This window comes from Ceratotherium simum, chromosome 9 (genome assembly GCF_057802395.1).
Source record: "Ceratotherium simum simum isolate JZ-2026a chromosome 9, ASM5780239v1, whole genome shotgun sequence".
Classification (NCBI taxonomy): Eukaryota; Metazoa; Chordata; class Mammalia; order Perissodactyla; family Rhinocerotidae; genus Ceratotherium; species Ceratotherium simum.
In genome coordinates this window covers 33,563,336-33,587,713 of record NC_141908.1, presented here as the reverse complement: position 1 = coordinate 33,587,713, position 24,378 = coordinate 33,563,336, and the positions used below count along the sequence as shown (strand labels likewise).

The 24,378-nt window shown below is 34.7% G+C and overlaps 1 protein-coding gene across 7 annotated transcripts in view; it reads right to left on the bottom strand.

Annotated features, from left to right (window-relative positions):
• The window catches only part of RIF1 (replication timing regulatory factor 1), a 55,848-nt gene that overhangs the window by 5,242 nt on the left and 26,228 nt on the right, over positions 1 to 24,378 (bottom strand). For 5 of the 7 annotated variants that reach the window (XM_087435190.1, XM_087435189.1, XM_087435193.1 and 2 more), the window contains 15 exons: positions 24,171 to 24,278; positions 23,666 to 23,815; positions 17,074 to 17,173; positions 12,823 to 13,087; positions 11,619 to 11,661; positions 10,834 to 11,036; positions 10,161 to 10,260; positions 8,911 to 9,030; positions 7,746 to 7,894; positions 7,277 to 7,357; positions 7,138 to 7,192; positions 3,508 to 6,762; positions 1,117 to 1,260; positions 712 to 789; positions 507 to 622 (listed from right to left, as the gene is read on the bottom strand). In XM_087435190.1, the coding sequence (XP_087291316.1) occupies positions 507 to 622; positions 712 to 789; positions 1,117 to 1,260; positions 3,508 to 6,762; positions 7,138 to 7,192; positions 7,277 to 7,357; positions 7,746 to 7,894; positions 8,911 to 9,030; positions 10,161 to 10,260; positions 10,834 to 11,036; positions 11,619 to 11,661; positions 12,823 to 13,087; positions 17,074 to 17,173; positions 23,666 to 23,815; positions 24,171 to 24,278 (4,967 nt within the window). The remainder of the gene's footprint in view (positions 1 to 506; positions 623 to 711; positions 790 to 1,116; positions 1,261 to 3,507; positions 6,763 to 7,137; positions 7,193 to 7,276; positions 7,358 to 7,745; positions 7,895 to 8,910; positions 9,031 to 10,160; positions 10,261 to 10,833; positions 11,037 to 11,618; positions 11,662 to 12,822; positions 13,088 to 17,073; positions 17,174 to 23,665; positions 23,816 to 24,170; positions 24,279 to 24,378) is intronic. The other 2 variants (XM_087435195.1, XM_087435192.1) reach the window with 2 other exon arrangements.

Here is a 24,378-nt window from a genome sequence, read left to right as displayed (position 1 = left end):
GCCCACCTAACCCACTCTGAGGACAGGCACCTATACGTTTAACTTGAAACCAAATTTCAATCTGATGTGTATGCCTGGCTTAAGCAATAGCACTGGAACTAGACTAAGCCTAATGTGTGCCTCATGCTTCACTTACGTTATGACTTCTTAGCTGTGTGATTCAGGTAGATTAACCTTTGTAAATTTCATCTTATAAAGTGGAAATAATAATCATAGTCCTTATAGGGCTTACACTAGGATTAAATAAGATAATATATGCAGAGTTCAGCACAGCATCTGGCAAATATTAAGCATACAATTATCTTAGCCATTACTATATTATGATAAATGCTTCTCTTATTGCCCTAACTGTCCCATCTTCTCAGTTGAATTTTTATTTATTTCTAAAATAAAATGCATGTGAAAGTACATGTAAATCACTTCTAAATATGAGAACCTTGATCATTTAAATATTCCTCTTAAACAAGTGACATCTTTAAGCATAAGCCAGAAGCCTAACCACTTACCACATGTTTGATGTAATCTGGGGTAGAATGATGTCAACTGGCGCCACACAGTTCACCAAAGCTGGGTAAACACTTTCTGTTGGGCATGGCATGGATTCTTTAGCCATTTCTGCAATCTTAGAATAAATTTCAAAAGCCATTAAACAGAAGTCACCGGATTGAACATGAAAATATAAAGCTGCATAAAAACTAAAGCACTTCTTACTAAACACTTCTTTGAGCTCTTATATTTAGGGCTACGTGATCCTGGGGACAGAAATCCTTTGGTTGAAGTGGTATTATGCTAGACAGAAGAAAGGAGAGAAAAAAAAACTCAGAACCCTAGACAACTATAATTTTACAATTGTATTTTCATAAGTTAGATGGCAGTAATTTCTTAAGATGTTCAGAAAATGTAAAATGCAATAAATTACTACCGAATCAATTACTTGCTGGATCATTATTGCCTCTTACTACCTGTTCTCTTCATGTCTGCTTACCAAGTAGCAGACACAAGAACAATATATCCAAACCAAAGATTTGTTTCTTAAATAGTTAATTTTAAGACAAATTACGCCATGCAATTCTGTGTCTGCATACACATACATTTACTGTAAAACCTACAGCTTACCTTAGACTGTGCAGTAGGTGAAGTTTTACCATTTTTTACTATGAGACAAGTATTTGAAGAATGGGACCTAACAGAGCATCGTCTATCAATGTCATCTGCTAATCCTGCTTGGTATATTGGATCTGCAAAGGAGACACGGCGAACCTGAAAACACAAGTCATGTTTTCATTCAACAAAATAAACGTTTTTAAAAATAAAATCATAAATTCTCATTATAAGGTTGCCCAAAAATAAAATGTGGGTTTAGAAGCTTAATTTATTTCACTAGAAGCCAACTGCACATAGTTGTAGTTCTTTCTAGTGACTGCTTTCACAGACATTACTCAGTATCACAGGTCATTCCAATTATCTATGTTCTAAGCTGTCTTTGCATAATATAGCAAAAAAGAGGATGAAAGAGGAACAGTAGCAGAAACTTAATGAAATTGCACATAGCAGTTAGAATTGTATAATCAAATTCTACTAACCTTATGGGCTTACTCCAGACTAAAGAACAAGGTAGAGGTAGAAATAGTACTAACTGGCCTTTGGCATATCTTATTAATCTCTGTTCTAAACTCTTTGAGGGTACCAGAGTCTCAGCAATTCGGTGGCAATATTTTGTCTTTCTTAGTCCCAGCTTGAAGTCATTTTGGCCTCTTCTAAACTCTCACAATATGTTCTCTCATTCAGCTATTTGATATAAATACACAACAGAGCACTTATACCACTAAATATGTATATACTCTCCTGGACTTGATTCTCAAGAGTGGGCAGATTCTATACCTATCTGCCATAGAAAACTATAGTATGTTACACTGTTGACTAAACAAAAATTAAATATGAGCTACTATCAAACAAAACCTGACTAGGTAACTTGTATTAACAATCTAAAGCACACATCAATCAGAACGCATTTATCTTCATAAACTTTTCAAGGACTTCTAAGGCCTATTTAATTAAACTTAAGTACTTTAAAAAACAAAAAAACAAACACAGGGCCAGCCCAGTGGCACAAGCAGTTAAATGCGCGCACTCCGCTGTGGTGGCCCAGGGTTCGCTGGTTTGGATCCCGGGCGCGCACCGACGCACTGCTTATAGAGCCATGCTGTGGCGGCGTCCCACATAAAGTAGAGTAAGGTGGGCACGGATGTTAGCTCAGGGCCAATCTTCCTCAGCAAAAAGAGGAGGATTGGCATCAGATGTTAGCTCAGTGCTGATCTTCCTCACAAAAAAAAAAAAAAAAAAGAGCCTCAAAACAAAAGCAAAGCAAACCAAAACCAAAAAAAATAAGGGTGTTAAGTCTTCCCAAGGACTAATCTCTGAATTCTCAGTATAAGACTTTTTCGTATATCTTGGGGAAGTCTGCACAATGTACTTGCTAAAGGCAAAATTAAGCGTCAGTTTCATTATATGTATATATACATATTTGCATACAGTCATGTCTTGCTCTATGACGGGGATATGTTCTAAGAACTGTGTTGTTAGGTGATTTTGTCATTGTGAGAACGTCATAGAGTGTACTTACACAAATCTAGATGGTATAGCCTACTACACACATAGCCTATATCGTACTAATCTCATGGGACCACAGTTGTATATGCCGTCCGTTGTTTACCGAAACGTCATTAAGTAGCTCACGATGTATTAACACGTATTCAACAGTAAATAGTAGGTTCAATTTCAAAATTCAATTAAGGAATGCCCATGTCAAACTTTTTCAGAACATCTACTTTGCTAAGTAGAGGACAAGCTGAGCTAGGTAAGCACATGTGACTCTTCCTTTTTTAAATTTATTCATTCAACAAACTGTGCAAGTTACAGGGCCAGGAGCTAAAGCAGATACATAGATAATTCATGTTTACAAACTAAAGGAATTACAGTTTAGTGAACACAGGGATATAAACAAAATAATTATAAATGAAATCACATCCAAAAATTGATGAAGGCACAGCTCAAGTAAGCTTTTTTTTTTAACTTTTTAATTAGACAGTCTGGAAATAAGATTTTATATAAACACTTAAATGTAAAACAGCATAATGCCCTAGTACACAGTAAGTGCTAACTAAAGCTGCTTTATCAGTTTCTAAATCTGTTTACTCATATATTATGGTATAAGGAGCAGAAAAAAATCATGAAAGATTCTCATCAGTTTTGCAAAAGGTGAACAATGTTCAATGGTTGTATAAAGATCTTTCAGTGTCCTGAGATAAAGGAATACCTCAAGGGTTTCAGTCTCCTTTTCTCAACACCATTCCTTCTACCTGCCCTTGTCCCTAGCTGCCATGGTAAATACTCAAAATGAGTGGTCAAACAAAGTCTAATATTCTGTCATTCACCAGGTGTCACTATATGGGCCAAAATATTCCAATTAAATATGGACTCATTAATATTCAGCCTCAATTCCCCTACCTTGTGAACAGGTGAAGAGATCTCATCTTCTAGGGGTCTTTTTAGTCCTCTCTTTAAAATGCTGGTGGATGGAGAAGCCAAAGGAGACCAGACACAGCGTGTCTGCATGCCACTAGGACTGCCATTTGCTGACACAAGTAAAGGATCAAGGTCCCTTAATTTTTGAGGAGATGTATTATCGTCTTTTGTTATCAATTCAGAGACAGTCCTTTCAGATGTCAGAGACTGTGATGTTTCCTCCACTTTCTCTGAAGTACGAACTTCCTGTAAAATTTCCTCATTTCTCACTACCATTTGATTGTCACCTAATTTTGTTTCTTCAGATTTATTAAGTTTGGCATTTGTTTCAGTTTTATTACAGTCAACCTTTCCTTGTTCAGTGCTCACCTCAAGTGTGTCGGGAACAAAGCTGTCGATTTCTACATTCAATCTCTTTGTTTCAGATTCTACAGGCTGAGAGGCTTTGGTAGTCAAATCCCCATCCTCTGTTTCATTCACATGGTCAGCTTCAGCATTCACCTCACCAATCACTGTCTCTTCACAATTTTCCATTTCAACATTCCTTTCTTCAGATGAGGCTAGATTGGATTCATCACTTCCTCCACTTAGTTCCCCAACTGCTATTTGTTCAGACATCTCTATCTGAGCACTCACTTTTACAGTTGTGTTATTATCAGAATAACCAATATCTAAATTCAACTCCTCAGTTGCTGATTTTTGAGCATTCAATTTTTCAGCTGCATCTGCTTCAGATTCATCACTTCTTTCACAGTTTTCCTCTGTTACCTCTTCCTCAGAAACATCAGTTTTGGCACTCCTTTGTTCAGAGAAGCCAGCTTCAGATTTATCAGTGTCTGCATCCAATTCCATACCTTCTACTCCTTCTGGATTGAATTCTGCTTTTACTTTACAAGCATCTGCCTCAACATTAACGTTGTTCTCTATACTTAGATACTTTTTCAGGACGGCCTCTGGTACTTCTTTCGTCTCCAAAGTAGAACATTCCAGCGAAATATCTTTGGAATCACTTAAACATGGGCCAACAGTTTTACATTTTTTATTGGATGGCTCTTGGCTTTCAGGAGACATTGCTTCCTCAGAATCTATACCACAAATGTCTTTAAAAGTTACTATTTTAGAAGGAAGCAAGTCTTGAATACTATTTTCTTTCAACTCAGTTTCAGATACAATTAATGAATCATTAGTAGCATCATTCTCCTCCTTAAGACCCAAATGAAAATTCAGACTACGATGCTCATCTAAAAGTACTACCTCAGAGTACAAATTAGCTTTAGAAGTTTCTGATACAGTTACAAGTGTTTGCACATCTGTCTTTTTTGTTTCACTGACCTTTACATCATAATTTTCTGTATTCTTTAACCCAATGAATGACTTTTCCTGAGGCTGTGATTTTTCTCCACAGCAATCACAACCTTTAGATCTCCTCACTCTCCTACTTCTCTTGTGTTGGCATTCAAGTGTTTGGAGAGGTTTTTCAGAAAGCAAAATAATGTCTGATGTCATTATTTTTGAGGATTCTCCCACACTATTATTTTCTATAGAATCTCGCTTATGTAATCTCTTATTGGCATTTCTAGTCCTTAGATTTGATTCTGATACAGGAAGATCTGAAATGGAATACTCTGCACATTTGTTGGCTATAATCCTTCCCTCATAAGTATCTGATACATCATCAGAAACTTGCAATAAATCTGAAGATATTGTAGAATCTTGAAGAGGTACAGTATTACTTTCATCTTTTTCCTCACAAACTTGAGATTTTATATCTATGTCTACTTCAGAACTTGCTTTATAATCATCTGTCTGCTTTTCAACTTTTATACATTCCTGTTTTACCATTTTCTCTTCTTGATCTTCAATGTCAACACTGTCACAGCTTTTACTTTTCCATTTCCCAGATCTCTTCTTTCTAGAACCTTCTTCTTTTGCTTCAGAACTATCGGATTCTGAGTTTTCAATGCTGGAAAGTAAACCCTGGGATGCTCTTCTTGTTTGATACCGCGTTCGTCCCCTTATTGGTTTCTCAGAGGACTTATCTGCAACATCCTGGGCACCCTCTCCCTCAGATTTAGTATTCTCACGGTCTGGGTTTCTTCTATTTTCGTCAATTTCAGCATTAGTGCTGGTTTCCCCAAAAGTCTTCTCATGTAAATTATTTCCTTTCTCAACTAAATTTTCCTGTATGGTTTGTTCGGAAATCAGTTTTTGCTTAGGTAACACATCATCTTTTACATGCGATGGACTCTTCTGAAGAGTCTTTTCTTCTTCCTTACGTCTTTCCTTTTTTTGATTATTATTTTCTTTATCTTGGCTCTCACTGGTAGGCTCTGCTGTTTCTGAACGTCGCCTTAAAGAGCGTCTGAGAGTTTTCTGATTTGGAGTCATCTGAACATGACTATCCTCATTTACCATTTGATCTGCTGGTATTGCAGCTGGGGGTGTATTTTCCTTGGATTCCAAATTAATTCCTAAGGTTTTCTCTTCTATAGTATTGTTTTCTAATAATACAGCATTTTCCATTGTTGGTTTAAGCATTGTATCCTCATACTCCACTGTCGATTCAGAGAGATGAACTTGATTATCTAACACACATTCTGTTTGATTAAGTAAACCCGTTGGGTTATTTTCTAAGGCTACCATGCCATCAATAAATTCCTGAGTATTTTTTTCCTGATCAGTTCTCATTAAGGCCTTAGATCTTTTATTCCCTGTTTGTTCAGCTCTACTCGACCTTCGGCTTGATCTCTTAATTCCATGTACTACTTTTTCAGAATCAGATTTTGAAAGAGTCACTTCTCTTTTCTTTGCTATTGGTGGAATGTCTGTTTTAGTCATGCCTTCCTGGTTATTTTTCACTGTAACAGTTGATGACATATTATTCAAGTGGGATGGACTAAAAGGTCTATCTTCTGAACCATCAAACTTCTCCAAAGTAATAAAGGTTTGCCTTCGACTTGTAGGCTGAAGGCGAGTTCCAGAAATGGTGGCATTAGAAACTGAGCTACTGCTGACACCAAAAGTGTCTTCTGCACTAGATGCACATTCAGTTGATGTTTCCTTTGATGAAATTAAAGCTTTTTTTCTGGCATCATTATTACTGCTCAGTATTTCTGGACTGGTTTTCTCAATGGAACCACACTCATTTGAAAGGGAAGCTTTTTCAAGATGTTCATCCATACCACAGTTTTCCGTGACATCTTGAGGAATGACAATGTCACTCTCCATTTGTTCCTCCTGCACAGAAATGTACATATTTATATAGATTAACCAGCAAACAAGTCTGACTTTCTGGGAAATTCTAGTGTGAAATTTTAGTAATTCAAAAAGCAATCACTGGTTTTCAGTATTTTTCAAATATTCCAAAGGTGGTGGCAGATGCCCATTAATTTGGCTGTCTAATTGTAAATATTCAATACAGCCAAATACACTTATTTTAAACACACACACACACACACACACTGACACATACACACACACAATGCCTACAACTGTCCTAAAGCCTGCTAGTGAGAGTTAAGAGATTATGTAATATATCTTAAAATTAATATAAGAGACTCCATAATGGAATGGTGATTCTAAAAACCCTAAAATATGAAACACCAAATATACCTTACATATCATCTTGGAATCTTCCTTTGATTTTTCGGTTAAAGTAGGAATTTCCCTGAAATAAATGAGTGTATAAATTAGAATACTGTTTTTAAGTAAAAATTAGAAAACCAGTTACTCCAATGGCTTCCATACTTACATAGATGCTTCCTGACTATACTGAGAATATAAAGCATCTTGTGAAACATCCAGATTATTATACATGGCAGGTATATCACACCTGAAAAAGACTTTATATAAGTAACTTTTATATAAAACTTCATGTATTCCTAAAATTAGAAATTAAACTTACAATTCTACATCTAGTTATCTTTTAATAACAATATAAAATCAAGGCTTAGATGCTTATTTTCCAGATTTTTCATGAAACCATCTTCTCTACCTCTCCCTCCCATACTACCTGAATAAAGTAATTCAGTTTAGAAACATTTGTTACATTACTAGGTAGCCTTATATACTATGAAATATAGTCATGTATGGAAAATCTTTTTGGCATTAAAACATAGTATAGTATACAGTGTCAGTTCTAAACACAAAGTTATAGTTTGCTGCATGAAATCTAATTATGAATAACAGAATACCCAATTCAAGATAAAGAGACTACAAACCTCTTTGTTTTGAGCACTTCTTTCTGATGTTCAGTCAGTATTCTTTCCTTTGCTTCTTTTCCTTCTGGAGGTATAAACACAAAGTCAGTAGACTTTTCTTCTTCCAAAGGCATTTCACTCTTCGTTTTTGGAGATGATTCTAGTTTGAACTGCAAATCGGAAAAAAAGGTAAATGTACATTTGAGTTTCCAAGTTATTTTCCAATATATCAATAAATCTGTCTTCTAGAAGTCTGATCAAGTTTTTCAATTAATGACTAGGGATTTTAAAGTACAAAATCATACAATATTTCTGGTTAATAACAATTAGTACAATGTCCCTCACTTTCATTCTGCCTCTAATAAATACTCAGAAAATAAAAATTGTACCATCTCTTTAAAAAGTAGGCAAGTGTGTGCTTACCAACAAAACATGGGCAAATATGTTTTTCAGACCAACACAGAAATCAAGTGGTTTGGCCAGAGGAGAGTAAGTCTGCAGCTCCCAAGCTGAAGCATGAACTAGTCAAGTTAAGGAAAAGATGGCAAAATAATATGTCCTATATAACAATAACATTGGTACCTTAATGTTGTTTTTACAAATTCTCAGTGTGATTATTGTTTTCATTCTACTTTACAGTTGCTACAAGCCTGTGTTGGAGTTATTCTTTAAAAATAACATTTTTCTTTAATTTCGCCAAGGCCATGGTCTCAAAATTCTAGAATACCCCCTTCCTTATTGGAGGTCACTGAAGAGAGATCTATTTTAAGTGACAACTAGCAAGGTATTGCATTTTAGATTTGAGATTAAAATAGATGTTTTACCTAGGGATTCTCTTTCTATTCAGTAACAGAAGTTCTAAAATATTCTCCTCTTATGCCACCTATGTTATAGTTATTCATACCTAGCTTCATTCCATCTCAAGGGGGTTGCTGCCTGAAGTAAATATACTTAATGGATGCAAAGTATTATGCAGATTTAACTTTACTCAGAAGAAAACATCTCCCAAAGCGTCTAGATTTCCACACCATTCTAACAGTCTTTCCAGACAAAACTCTATTATTCTCCGGCAACCCCATCTTTTATTTAGTCTTTAACAGCCTTTTCTTCCAATTAGAAGTTGCATGTTTTCAAGCTACCATATTCATTTTAAAAGTTCTATTACATAAACTTTGGAAAAACCTACTTTGGCTGGTGGTTTCACATTTCCTTTTGTATCCTTGGTTTGCGCCAAAAAAGAATCTCTTTTTCCACTTGATTTTCTTTCCATGCCACTTATCTTCATACTCAAGTGTGAATTTTCTGTCTGTTTTATTAAAAATAAAGCAATTCCATAAAGTGCAACTGTTCTATTTTATTTCTCCTTTTCATGTTTTGAAAATTCCAGTGTAATGAATAGTCATTTCAAATTTCTTTCGATTATTCAAACCTACTCAAATTATGTCAAAGAAAAGAAAGCTATTGTCTAATTCAGTAACAACAATAGGGCTGGTGTCTCCAACTTACACAATAGCTGTTTTGTACCATTTAATTTTATGAATTCTGAAAATAAGATATACCACATAAAAAATACAAAAATGACTCAAATACTCCTCCTATTACTGGAAATATTTCTAAAAGAAAAATCAAAGCCATAAAAACTTTAAACATTAAACACTGAAGCATGTATGGTAGAAAATATTAACTACCATGTCCCTCCCAACAGATAATACAGCTTCTTCAGGCCAAATTACACTGAACAAGTCTCAACAAATCTAGATAATTATTTGATAAGAATTTTCATTTTAGCCCAAAACCAAAACTAAATAGGGTACACTTAGCTAGCTGTAACACTTTTTTTCTCTTACAGATTCTAAACAAAAAACAGCTAGCCTTCATTTGTGTTGAATAGAAAAAAGTTGTCTAAGGATGTTCCACCTCATGGGTATATAGTACCCATGCCTTTACTCCTTGATCTTCAGACAGTAAGCAAGTATTATTAGCCAAAGTAACCTTGGTCCAAAAGGGTGATGTGATAGCAAAGATGTGTTTTTCTGACAGAAGGAAGGCGCGATTTGATGGAAAGAAATAACAAAGGGTAGCTTTTGCCTAGACATAGACTAGTAACTATTATTTCTGCTTTACCTAAAGCAACATTTAATCATATATTTTAATAATTACAACCTTTGCAAAACAATACACATGAGGTGCTGTAGTCCAAAAAAGATCATTAATGAATAAGAATCAGAGATTATTTACATGAGAATTCATTGTGAAATTTACTGCCCTTACTTCATAAAAGTATCTCAGGCCACACAACTGACTATATAGAAAAATCCTATGTTATGGAGCCCTTCTGTTCAGGTTTTACTTGTTTATCACTTCAACAAAACATTCTAAGTCCTTTTTAAAACTCAAACTACTCAAACATTCAAAAGTAAAAAAAATCAAACTTACTTCCTCTGAATATGGTCCACTGGATTCCTCCATGATTTCAACATTTTCCAGACCAGGCAACAGAAGCAGAAATTTTTGCTTGGCTTGTCTTAGTACTGGTCTTTAAAAAAGTACATAAACATGTATACCTTGAGTCAAGTAGTACCAGTGCATACTGATGATATGTTAACAAGAACATTTTAATTATAACTTTAAAGTGGCAAAATATATCCAACTTAAAGACTGCTTCTTACTCTAAATACACAAAAACACACAAGACAGACAATATTTGAATTTTTCATTAAACTCTTCTGAGTTTCTGATTTTCTTTAAAAGCTTTTCAAATATTTCAAATTTTTATCATGGAAAATTTCAAGCAAAAGTAGACTATTACATTAAGTAGCCATGTACACATCACCTAGATTTAATAACCATCAATTTCTTCCCCTTTGCATCTCTTTATTGAGGAAAATTTTGAATTGTTTTTTATGTTCCTAAAAGCAAGGCTACTCTAAGGACCAAAGCAAAGGGTTAAATAATGTTTAATAATTACTATGTACTTCAAATAATAATATTTCAACTAAGGAATCCTCTGCAATGATTCCACATAAGAAAAGTTTACGTTAAAACCAAAATACCAATTTACATGATCACAATAGAATAATTGTACAAAAGAGTTTTGTTGTTAGCATACTTTAACTCTTCAGGATAAATCAACATCGTCACTTGAGCAAATGTGGCATTCCAGAACTGAGCACTCTGTTTTCGAATCTGTTTATTCTTGTGCAAAAATACTATGCATAATAATGGGGAGATCTGTTCAAGAAGTTCACTGTCATAAGTTCCAGTGTAGCTGAAGTGTAGACAAGCAATAATTTCTCCTAGTAGCTTTTCTAACTGGGAAAAAAGAAAAGTTTATTAGGGTAACATTTTGAAATGTTACTTTTAAAACCGAAAAAAATAAAAGCACAAAGCATACTAAATTAGCTCACAGAACATGTTACTATTTCAGTTTTTAAAATTGAAAGGGTTTTTAAAAAGCTTCCATCAATCTTAAATATATATCCTTCTTTATAAGCTAACTAATTATCAGGTGAATTTACTTTGGTTATTGGTATTATAGCTTGATTTCAAACTTATTTTCCATTAACTGAAAAAATTATTTTCACATCAGCTATAATAGAGATTAATAGTTGCCTATACAAGTTTTATCTATAAGATATTAGAACCCATCACCCTCAAATATAAAGAAATGAGATAGGAATTGATGAGTTATACAAATTAAAGCAATAATTTTAAATCCTTCTTTAAAGAACTACCTTTTGATTGTGTCCATGTCATGTTATTAAATGTCCATTAAAACTGAAGTATAATAATAACCCATTTAAAAATCAACAGAATTGTACTTAAGACAATTACTTAAACCTTAATATTTTTTCAGCATGAAAATATGTTTTATGGACTATTATCTATTTTTACCTTGTTGTTCAAACAACTATACACTTGAGGAACTTCAGCAAGCCTGGGAAGAAAAACACATAAAGAAATTTATATTTTACAGAGTTAAACCTAAAAATATAACGCAGCCATAAAAATAAAACATGTAGTGATATAAAGAGGTGCCCCAAGACTTAACAAAAAAATGTCAAACTGCCAAACATTAAACGTAAAATAAGTCTATCTTTAAAAAATGAATCACAGGAAAACATGTGGAATAGCACTCAAAGTAGTAATACTAGTTACCTGTTTCTGGACCTTTTTTTTAAAAAACATGAATTATTTTATTTAGATGAAGTTTAAGGACTAAAAAATATTTGCAAAAAATTTATGGATTTAGGGTTCCTTTTTGTACTTGATAAAATCTGTTCCTAAAACTTTCTCTGCAAATTTAATTTATAAAAGACAGACTGAATTATGACTGACACACACGCTTGTTATAAAGAACACTGATGAATCCTTTCAAAATGCTTTTTAAAAGGATGTTATTTTGGATTTTTCAGCTGTTTTTTAAGGCACTGGTTGCTTCGATTCAAATGTAAAGGGTAATGTAAATTAACACAAACTTTTGGAGGGTATCAGAAATTTAAACGTGCACACCCTTTGAACTAACAATTTCACTTCCAGCACCTTGTTCTGTAGAAATAGCAGCAAACGTGAACAATTTTTTATGTACAAATACGTTCAACTGCAATATTGTTATTGAGGGAAAAGGCTAGAAAAACATATATGCCCACCAACAGGAAATTGGGTAAAAAGTTTCACAGAACCCTATGCAGACATTAAACAGAACGAAATTCTTAGATGTATGGTGCAAGATGCACACAATATATTTAGTATGTACCATATACTTAACGGCAAATTAGCATATCAAGTGTGCTTTCATACACACATCATATACATTTAACAAGTATGCTTATTTGTATTAACTAATTTGAAAAGATAAGCACTAAATTGAAAAGGAGGTTGGGCTAGCACGCAAAATAAAAGAACTTCCAATTTCTACCTTATATTTATGTACCATCTGAACTACCTTTTTAACAAAAGTATAGTTTAATATATTACCTTCTCCACTAAATTGTTAAGATTGCCATCTACAACAAAGCTGAAAGGAAAACAACAAGCTTGCTACCTAGATCTAAATTACATACGTTTAATTCAAAGCTATTAAGCCCAAAATACTTACTTTGAGTTTTCATAAAATAATGCCAGAGGTCTTGTTAAAGTTGCAAATATTTTTCGGATCATAGAAGGCAAAGAAATACGTCCAAGTACATTGGAAAGAATGCTGGTGATTGAGTTGCCGATAGCGACAAGAGTATCGGAATGTACTTCCTTCAGGGTCAGAGCATGGAAAGAACAGATCACTCTGACAATAAGTTTAAATAAAGAAGCCAATTTCCCTAGGGGGTCCTTCTTCTTTTTGGACCAATCTGAAGGTCTCTGCGGTGCTAAGATAAAATTGAATTTGTTAAAACTTAAAATTGGAAGTGTCACTATTTATCTTTACAATTTATATCTCACATTTAAATGACACAACAAATGTGTTTCTCTAGAGTGATACCTACAAATCTTAAAATGATATACCATTAATTGATAAATAGCACTACAACATTAAAACAGAATAGGTTCCAAAATAAAATTTTAAAAGTCAGTTTTTAAAATAAGAAACAAAATTTCCTTTAGAAATTAGAAAATACTCAGCCATAAGAAACGATGAAATCCAGCCATTTGTGACAACATGGATGGACATTGAGGGTATAATGCAAAGTGAAATAAGTCAGAGGGAGAAGGTCAAATACCGTATGATTTCCTTCATTAAGTAGGAGATAATAACAACAATAAACAAACACATAGGGACAGAGATTGGATTGGTGGTTACCAGAGGGGAAGGGGGGAGAGAGGAGGGTGAAAGGGATAATTCGGTACATGTGTGTGGTGATGGGTTGTAATTAGTATTTTGGTGGTGAACATGATGTAATCTATGCAGAAATACAAGTACAATGATGTACACCTGAAACTTAAAAAAAAAAAAAAAAAAAGAACCTATTGCTTCCTAGCTCTTCTATAGTACACTGAACCCAGAAATAAACACTGAACAAGTCAGAGACCCAAATCCCATATTCTCTCTCCAGATACCTCCTACAAGGATAAAGCCATATCTGTCTTGTCACGAAAAGCATAGCCATTCCAAAATTACCTTTCCCTCAAAGAATCTATTCTTTTAAGGTAAGAGATCTCAGATTTAAGAGAAAACTAATTCAATGCTTCTTAATTAAAAATATCATGTGGTGAAATGAAAAACACGTGTTGCCTTCTAAAAGGAAGTCAACCTTCCTCCCCAGAATCAGTTTCTCAGCCATGAATATAAACTGGAAAGGCCACCCAGCAATTCTTAGCCAGTATGCTAAGGCTGAAAAGATAGCCCACGAGTCAGGAGACTGGTTACATACAAGAGACTGATCCAACAGTAAATATATTGAGGGTAATGAGAATAAGGTTTCTCACTATTAGAGAAGATGGGTAAATAGAGGAAGAGGTAAGACTAGAACAAACCATGTGACACTAGGTGGTAACTTAAAGTATATCTAGACAAACAGATAATAACTGTAGAGTTCATAAACATCTATTTTCCACCTGTCTGGAGGATCCAGAAGTAGTGACACCTTAGCAGCAATAAACAGATCTTGGTTTGTAAATGCCATTCTCAGTTAAAAGGAATCATGTTTCTTGGAGTTATGGTGCTAGGCTGGGGCAGAAAAAGTATAGGATGAGCCTGAATCTCTTATGCCAAAGTTATCAAAGAATAATGGAAACATATGAAAAGGTCAAAGGAGCCAACAGGAGCATTAAATACTACCAGTAATGAATTATAAACCATTGAATAATAGAGATCTGTTGATAAAAATAAACAGAGCCAGCCCTGATGGCCCAGCGGCTCAAGTTTGGTGCTCACTGCTTCAGTGGCCCAGGTTCATGTCTGTCGCGGAACCACACCATCTGCCTGTCAGCTGCCATGCTGTGGCAGCGGCTCACAGAGAAGAACTAGAATGACTTACAACTATGATATACAACCATGCACAGGGGCTTTGGGGAAAAAAAAAATAAGAGGAAGATTGGCAACAGATGTTAGCTCAGGGCGAATCTTTCTCTGCAAAAAAAACCTCCTAATGATCTTATATATAGATACATAACATAAAATAAATAAAATAAAATAAATAGAATAGAATAGAATAAACAGGGGACAAAGGAAGCTACACCTTACATTAGGATGTCACTTGTACCTAGAAGTGACTGGTGCCTAGCAGTGCTCAATAAATAACTGCAAAACGACTTATTGTGGGAATATAATGAAACAAAGCAGGGACAGCTTTTAGAGTTGATGTAATTCAAGACAAAAGAGATAGACATTCTGATACAAACTAATCTAATGTAATCAAATGAAACAGTATGAACTGTCACTTTAGGAATCATAATCTTTTAGGCAAGAAGCATCAATGGATGATAAACTCATGGGTGAAAGCTTGCTGAGGAACAGGATATTTACATGGTCTCAAAGTATCCGCCACAAAACATTAATTTATTAATTTTAAGTATTTACTAATTTACAGTGGAAAATCTGGCGGATACCATCTTAACCAAATAGTAAATGTTAACATCACCAGTAATGGAACAAACTGACATTGTATGCCTCCTGATATAATGCACGGAAAAAAACATAGCATTATTTATGCAGTATCCTTGTAAAGAAACGAATGAAACCTGACTCTAACCTTCAGGAAATACTGACAAACCGAGACTGAGTGACACTCAAAAAGTAACTCCCTCTGCTCTTCACTTTTGAAAGTCATGAATGACAAGACTCAGGAACTATTCCAGGTTGAAGACTTGTCTATAACATACTTTGAATGGTTCAGGAAAAATAAATAAATAAAATGTATAAATGAGGGGGCGTGAAAATGATAAGACAAATGCAATCAACTGTTAACTGAGGAATCTGAGTAAAAGATATGAAGTGTCTGTATATAACTCTTGCAATGTTCTTGAAAACTGTAATTATTACAATAAAAGTCAGCAAAAAAAAACCCCAAAGTGATTCTGATGCATACCCACAAATAATAACTATTTCTTTTTAACTATTTCTATTTTTGTTTCCTCTCCTCCTCAACTTTTGCTGGCAGATTTTAGAAATCTTTCCCAGTTATCCATAAAATTTAACAGCAAGAACACCTCTTACAAGACAAAGAGTGAAAAGACAAAGGACGTTTGTAATTGTGGGTTTACAGATCAAGGATGGACTGGATATTCGGTTAATTCTAATTCTTCAGAAGTAACAAAATAGGTACAATTATGTCAACACAGGGTTCATCATCTTGGCCTTATCGAACTTTTCAGAGCCACAAAGTGGCTTACAAAATAATTTCTAATATCATTTGTTATACAATCTTTTTATAGTTATGGTATTTAGAGATAATTTTATTTTTCTGACACACTGGGTAGGCCTGCTCAGCCCAAGATAGGGGGCCAAGATAAAAAATTCAAGCACATCTACAACCTACTTCTGTGGCATTGAGGCTGGGACGCTCTGACCTGTAATACACCATAGACACTTAACATGTTTCTCTTTATTACTATTTAGTAAAAACTGAAACACTAAAAAATAAAAAATAAAAATTCTAAAAATATTCTATGTTCTAGAAATCTTTACACTAATTCATCCATGATAGATCTTATTAAAGGGAAATTGAGTATGTTCCTAATCTTTAGAGAAGTAATATCTTTAAACATCAACATTTTTCATCACCAGAAGGTTATTTCCTATATAATATGTACATATAATCACTGGTCGAAACATTTAATTTCAAAGAATTAGTAGGTTAAAACACCTATTAGAATATAATTTACAATTAACCAAGTCATGTAGTTTTAAAAATCAGCTTATTACTATTTTAATTGTCCAATTTTAACTAAAATGGTAAAAACTGAGTGAAAATTTTGAGAATTATTTTAAATTTCCAGTAAAACCATAATCAATTAACTGCTGCTATGATTTCCTATTCAATTTAATGTCAACTCAATGATTATTTTAAATCAGGCTACCAAATAAAAACACTTTAATACATGTCAAAGTTTCTTGTCCAGATAGTTCCTTGGACCAGATGGAGTAAGTAAAATCACTTGTATTATTATTATTTAGGCAATCTCTAAATACGATAGTATTTATCTTTCTGCATTATAAAAAGGAGTAAAGATATTTCCTGGGTAGTGTGTGTGAGAGAAAGAGAAAGAGCATGTGAGCTCCCAGTATAGTAACTGACATGGTTATACAACATCAAAGGTACATAAAATGAGGTGGGAAAAGCTATTAGGATTTGCCCAGACAACATTTCCCATGTTTATGAAATATTGGGTAAACAAAAGTAAAGAAAATACTTACATTTAACTTTTGGCTGATATTTATTATTATATGGTGAGAAGTCGATGCAATCAACCATTACAGTAATAATATGAATGATCCTATCCAAGAACAACAAATTCTAGGAAAGAATAGTTACATATTATCATATTAGGACCTTTCAACTGCTGGCATAGTTTTCAAAAATAGTAATAAGCATCAACAAAAAAATATTAAGACTTTCATTCCCATACATGACATATAACAACACACCACATCATAGCTTATACCATATAAAAGCACATTAAGAATATGGTTATGGGGGCTGGCCCTGTAGCTGAGTGGTTAAAGTTCCGTGTGCTCCGCTTTGGCAGCCCGGGTTCACGGGTTCGGATTCCAGGCGCGGACCAACTCCACTCATCAGCCATACTGTGGAGGCATCCCACATACAAAATAGAGAAAGACCGGCACAGATGTTAGGTCAGGGCGAATATTCCTCACCAAAAAAAAAAGAATATGGTTACGAATATTTCCCAGTTATTGCTGGTACTGCTCTGTGCCAAGTACTATACTTTTTGTTTCTCAACACCTATGGAAAATAATTCAGCTTTAAGATGCCCATAAAATTCAGCATACAAACCAATAAACTGAGAATGGAAGAGCTAAGGTTCATAATTAGATTCTTTATCAAATTCCTGTTGAAAATTACAAGTGTTCACTAAACCCAGCAAAAATAAAACAAAAAACGAAAAAGTAGCTAAGCGCCCTCATGCCCTTTCCTTTTCCTCCTCTAATCCAAGTGAAATAGAAATAAACCCACAGAGCATCAGAAATTTTTCTGGAAGTTTTTTTTCACAAGTGGGGGTTTGTGGGAGACTAAAAACAGAACAAAGGAAATCCCAGCACCATGAGTCAAAGAACACCTCAAAAACAGTGAGCTTTCCTAGCAGAACCTCTGAGTAAGAGAAGACACAGTGAGGGTTCTGAGAAAAAGATGTGATGGTTATTAAAAAAGCAAATGGCTAAATTAAAAATCTCTAAAACAGTTGCACTTTCTTCCTTTATCCTTCATTATCTTCCACTGTCCACTTCACTGGACTAATTCACGTCTGCCCCCAAAAACAGCCACTCCCGATGGGTGTTAAGGGCCAGAAGAAGGAAGACAGTGTCCCTGTTAATCTATGAAAACCATGTGGAAGGTCAGTCCAGATAATCTACACACTTCCATAAAAAAAAAAAAAAAATTGTTCAAGTTCCAGGTGGTCACTTCTTGCTCACAATTACAAGGATGCCTATAACTAAATTTGCTACCAAAGCCAGAAAAATAGAGGTTCTCTCCTGGGTTAGGAAATACACTCCAACTACCAATATTGTTTAATATTAACCTTTAATGAAAAATATGCACAATCACAAGGAGAACCAGTACCATGAAGAAGGTGTGATAAATACCAACAGAACTAATCCATGAGGAAAGAGCTAATAACAGAAACATAAGAAAACGAATATCCTCAAAGGTAAAAGGAAATCATACCCACTTACAAACACTAAATGTAAAAACAAAACCATTATAAAACACCTCAGCATTTAAACTGCAAAGGAATGGAGAAAGAAATATCAAGCTCCCAGAAAGCAGTACCAAACCAAAGCAAAACACAAACACATGCAGAGAAAGAAAAGTAAGGGACACAGAAGACAAGCCCAAAAGGTCTAAAAACCATCTAAAATGGTACTCAGAAAGAAGGCCCAGGAGCACCACTAACGCCAAGGCCATTTTCCTGAGATGAAGGCATGGCACTGTAGATTGAAAGGGCATACCAAGTACTTAAAAGAGCAATTTAAAAAGCTGCCCCAAGAAATACCCTGGTGAAATGTCTAAGTTCCAAAGACAATAGAAAAATTCTAAAACTTTACAGGACAAAAAGGAGGTTAACCAAGAAGAAGAAAAAAAGAATAGTACCAAACTATGCATTTGCAATAGCAGAAGCTGTAACAAACGAACATTTACTTCAAAGTCCTGTGATATACATTTTCTGGACCTAAAAATCATTACTAATCAATTGATTGCATATTAAACAAGAAGATACCAGCCTTATACACATAAGTTTGCTGACAATTAGTCCTTTTTCTTCCTCAAAGAATTTGTAAAATACAGCGATGCAAAACAAAGGAGGAAAAAAGGAGATATAAGAAACAAAGCTGAGACACAAAATATCTTCAGTTTTTGAATAAATTTGTTTTCCAAGTTTTATGGTACCCCATATAATAATATACTAACTATAACTAAAGTTCAGATTTTTAAACAAAACCTGGAAGGTGGCAAGTATAAAAATTTGTGGAGAGCCGGCCCTGTGGCTTAGAGGTTAAGTGCACGCGCTCCGCTGCTGGCGGCCCGGGTTCGGATCCCGGGCGTGCACCAATGCACTGCTTCTCCGGCCATGCTGAGGCCATGTCCCACATACAGCAACTAGGAGGATGTGCAGCTATGACATACAACTATCTACTGGAGCTTTGGGGGAAAAATAAACAAATAAATAAAATTAAAAAAAAAAATTGGTGGAATAGTGATATCATATCAATGTGTTCACTGGCTGGGGTAGAATGTTATGGATATTAACTCTTCAAATTTGACAGATAATAAGTTTTAAGAGTAGTATCTGAAAAAAACAGGATATATAATATAGAAAACATAAGACTTAAAACATAAAGCTTAATTAAAATGTTATGTAAAGAGAAAAAAGAAAAAAGACAAGATGTTAACAATAAGAACATATACTATATTTCTTATTATATATGAGAAGTTTGAATACACTTATTAAAACAGACTCCCATATTTACTTATATACTACATAAGACACAGAAAGGTTAAAATAAATTGATAGATATATACAAAGAAAATCCTAAATCTATACAATAGAATAATGTATAACAATAAGTGAATGAACTCAGTGAAACACAACATGGATGAACCTTCCAACTATAACACTGAGCCCAAAAGACAGAAAGTATTAATTTTATTCATATAAAATTCAATAAAGGGGCAATGTTAAACAAATGTATATAGTGTGTGTGTGTACAGTAAAAATATTTTAAAAACCCCTGATGATTATCAAAAAAGTCAGAAGAGTAATTCACTCTTTGGGGAGAGAAGGGCATTGTGATTCAAAATGCACAGAGGAGCCTCTGAGGTGCTGACAATGTTCCCTTAACTGACCTTGGTGGTGGCTGCACATGTGTTTCATTATAACAATTTGTTAAACTGCACAGAAACTGTTTTATGCAATTTTCTCTATATTGCTCAGTAAGTTATTTTTTTCAGTAAGTTATTTTAAAAAAGATGACACAAATTCCCAAAATGGTATATTAATTTCAAGTTGGTAAAATTCAAGAAAAAGGCAGTCAAGAGGAACTCATTACCATGAAGACATAATAGTCACAAACCTTTATGTATGACAATATAGCCTCAAAATAAATAAGCATGTTTTAAGTATATCAAATTCACAGAGAGACACTTGAATCAAAAGTCTCTTAGAAATGAACAACCATAAAACTACCACAAGAGTTAGAGGATAAATCCCAAAATTAGAAGCCATATAGACAATCCTCTCTGATCACAATATGAAACCAGAAATTAATGATAAAATAGCCACACACACTCATGAACTATACTCTTAAATGAATAAGCACCCTTCTAAATAACCCTGTTATAAAAAGACATCAAAACTCATGTTGTTTACTGATAGCAAATATAAGAATAGTCTTAGATGCATACATTGGAAAAGATGAAAAAAGGCAAGCTTTCAGACTTAACCTAGAAAAATAACCCAGAAAATAGAAAAAAAAAAACAGTATATATAAGAAGACAAAATTTAAAAATTAGAAATCCATCTTCTCAGACTTTTTAATGCATTTTAATATTCTTTTTAAAAATACTGGCATAATTCTGGTGATTATATTTTGATACGAGAGAATCTGTCAGAGGGCTTTAAAAATGTAGTGAGGGAGGCCGGCCCGGTGGCACAAGCGCTGAGACAGCCCAGGGTTCGCCAGTTTGGATCCTGGGTGCGCACCAACGCACTGCTTGGCAAGCCATATAAAGTGGAGGGAGATGGGCAAGGAAGTTAGCCCAGGGTCAGTCTTCCTAAGCAAAAAGAGGAGGGTTGGCAGATGTTAGCTCAGGGCTGATCTTCCTCACAAAAAAAAAAAAATGTAGCGAGGATCAATAAAATAAAACTAAATGAGGGGTTTTTTCGAAGACTTAAAATAGGTAAACCTTTGATTATCAAGTTCAACCAAGAAAACAGGAATAAAACTTAAGGACAAAAAAGAACAATATAACTATAGATATGGTATTCTTCTTACACTATTCAAATTGTTGAAGCACACAGCAAACATTATTACTTTCTAAATCATTCAAGAGCTTAGTATCTCTGCAATATAGACAATGGACAACGAGAAAGTCCAATCTCACTAATGAAGATACACGCCAAAATCTTAAAACACTAATCTGTGATGCTTTAGAAGAATTTCACTATAACCAAGAAGAGTATCCCAAGGACACAAGCCTGGTTCAACATAAAGAAATTAGCAACAGCTTTTCTATACTCTAGTAACAACCAAATACGGGCAGGGTGAGAGGGTACAGGGAAGACCACGATGTTGGGGGGGGGGACCATTTATAATAGATGAAAAATAGCTTTAAAAATACCCCAAATCAAGCAAGCTAGTTAGGTTTACTTGAGAAGAACAAAATACATGAACACAATTACTCCTGGATGGAAAGATTCAACATTGTAAAGATGTAAATTCTTTTCCAAATTAATCTATAAATTCAAGGTAACTAACCAATGCCAAGCAAAATCTCAACAGGTTTTATAAAACCTAACAGATTCTAAATTCTACCGGAAGAGAACAAAGATGTAAGCCTAACCAAGACAATATTTAAAAGGTGCAAAGTGAGGGTCAATCTTCTCCCTAACAGTTATAAAAACATTCAACAAATTCACTCTCTCTGTGCCAGATAAAAGTCAGGAACACACATCAACAAGATGAAATGCTCCTAACCCCATAGTGCGTGGGTGAAGTAACATAACGAAGTACAAAAACCATTTTGAGATAAGTGCCAAAATGGAAGTAACAAGGTGCTATGATAGAAATTAAAAAGACTAATTACGTAAGATTTCCTTGGAAAAGGTAAAACAAGCCTCATGGGCAGTTGTAAGCAGTTCAGATTTTTATTCTGAAAGCTACAGAAATGTTTTAAGAAGAGTGACAAAAAAAGAAGAGTGACAAGACCTAGTTTACATTTTTAAAGTCCCTCTGATAAATTCTTTTTTTTTTTTTAAAGCTCAAGTTTTTTTTTGGGGGGAAGATTGGCCCTGCGCTAACATCTGTTGCCAATCTTTTTCTTTTTTTCTCCCCAAAGCCCCAGTACATAGTTGTGTATCACAGTTGTAGAGTTGTAGCTCTTCTATGTGGGACGCCACCTGAGCATGGCTTGACGAGCAGTTAACAGGTCTGCTCCCAGCATCCGAACGGGCAAACCCCAGCCTGCTGAAGCGGATTGTGCAAACTTAACTGCTACGCCACTGGGCTGGCCCCCACTTTGACAAATTCTGTCATATCGAAAGATAATAATCAGAATTGTGCAAGTATTTTTAAAAAGATGATATGATAAATGCACTAAAAAATCTGAAAATATGGATTTCTAGCTCTTGATAGGTATCTCTATTCTTCTCACCAGTGGGACCACTATCAAGAGCCAGAAATCCATCTAATTTCAGATGAAAAAAGCATGCATCAAAAAATTCAACTGGTTGGGGCCGGCCCCGTGGCTTAGCGGTTAAGCGCGCACACTCCGCGACTGGCGGCCCAGGTTCTGATCCCTGGCGCGCACCGACGCACCACTTCTCCAGCCATGCTGAGGCCGCATCCCACATACAGCAACTAGAAGGATGTGCAACTATGACATACAACTATCTACTGGGCTTTGGGGAAAAAAAAAGGAGGAGGGTTGGCAATAGATGTTAGCTCAGAGCCGGTCTTCCTCAGCAAAAAGAGGAGGATTAGCATGGATGTTAGCTCTAGGCTGATCTTCCTCACAAAAAAAAAAGAAAATTCAACTGCTAAGAACACTGTATTCATGTACGAACATGAGTATCAATATGTAAATTATGTGTAAATACACAGAAAGAGGTCTATTCTAGAATGATACATAAACTATTGACAGCAGTTGTCCTTTTCATTGAGTAAGGGAAAGAGGAGTGAAAACGGACCTACATTTTTAAGCCTACAGACTTTCAAAGGATTGACCTTAATGATCTAACAGACAGATAAGAGACAGTAAGGTCAAGACAGCAAGGTCCTTGTATTGTTAATCTAGAATGGCACAGGCACAAGCAGGTACACAAAAGAAGAGTGCATCATCGTTAATGGTCCTGAAAAACGGACCCAAAACACGGATCTTAGAATCCAAAGACACAAAGTTGTTTCCTAAAGCTGTTAACTTGCTGTATATATTAACTTAGTTACTCATCAACTAAAAGTAGTAGTAAATGATAGTTCACAAACGCTGTGTTTCATTTACTTGAAACGAATCCTTTAAATACAAAAAAGGTCAGTATAGGGATAAACTCACTGACAGGCCTTCATCCTCCAAACCAGATATTATCTTGGAAGAAAGTTCCTCACAGCACAAATTCTCTTCTGCAGTCGCCACCAAAGCAGCACAGCGGGCAAATGCTCTGTACAACTCTGACCAAGTTCTAAGTAAGGTCTTCATGGTGGCCTAACAATAATAAGAAGAAATTTAAAAATGTGTATCTATATATCAAACGCCTAATAGAATACAACTTAACATTTTAAAAAACACTGTAAGATTTAAGGTGTCATTGAAGAGACAGTAACTTCCCCCCCCATGGAGTTCAAATTGAAGAATTTTAACAATGCCCCAATACTAGCAATTATCAAATGTCAAGAGGAACTTCCATCCTCCTTTACCATTTTCCTTTCCCCTAAGCCGATTAAAAGTCATAAGCAAGTCTTATTTTAGGAAAAATTACTGCTGGAGTTCATTATAAAGGGTGAAATAATATTTTCAGAAAAATGTAAATTCCTCAAGTAAAAATCTGACATTGCCTTACCGCTGGAAATGTCTGTACTGAAAAAATATGGTTTATTGGTAAAGTCAATGCACCATAGATGGCACTAAAATTATGTTCTAAGGCATCACCTTGATTCACTTCATTGGTCTGAAACAAGAAAAATAATGAAGAAGTTAGACAAATTACCATCTAATTCTAGTCATAAGTAGCAACATCTTACTACATGTAGTGAGTAGAATTGTGTCCT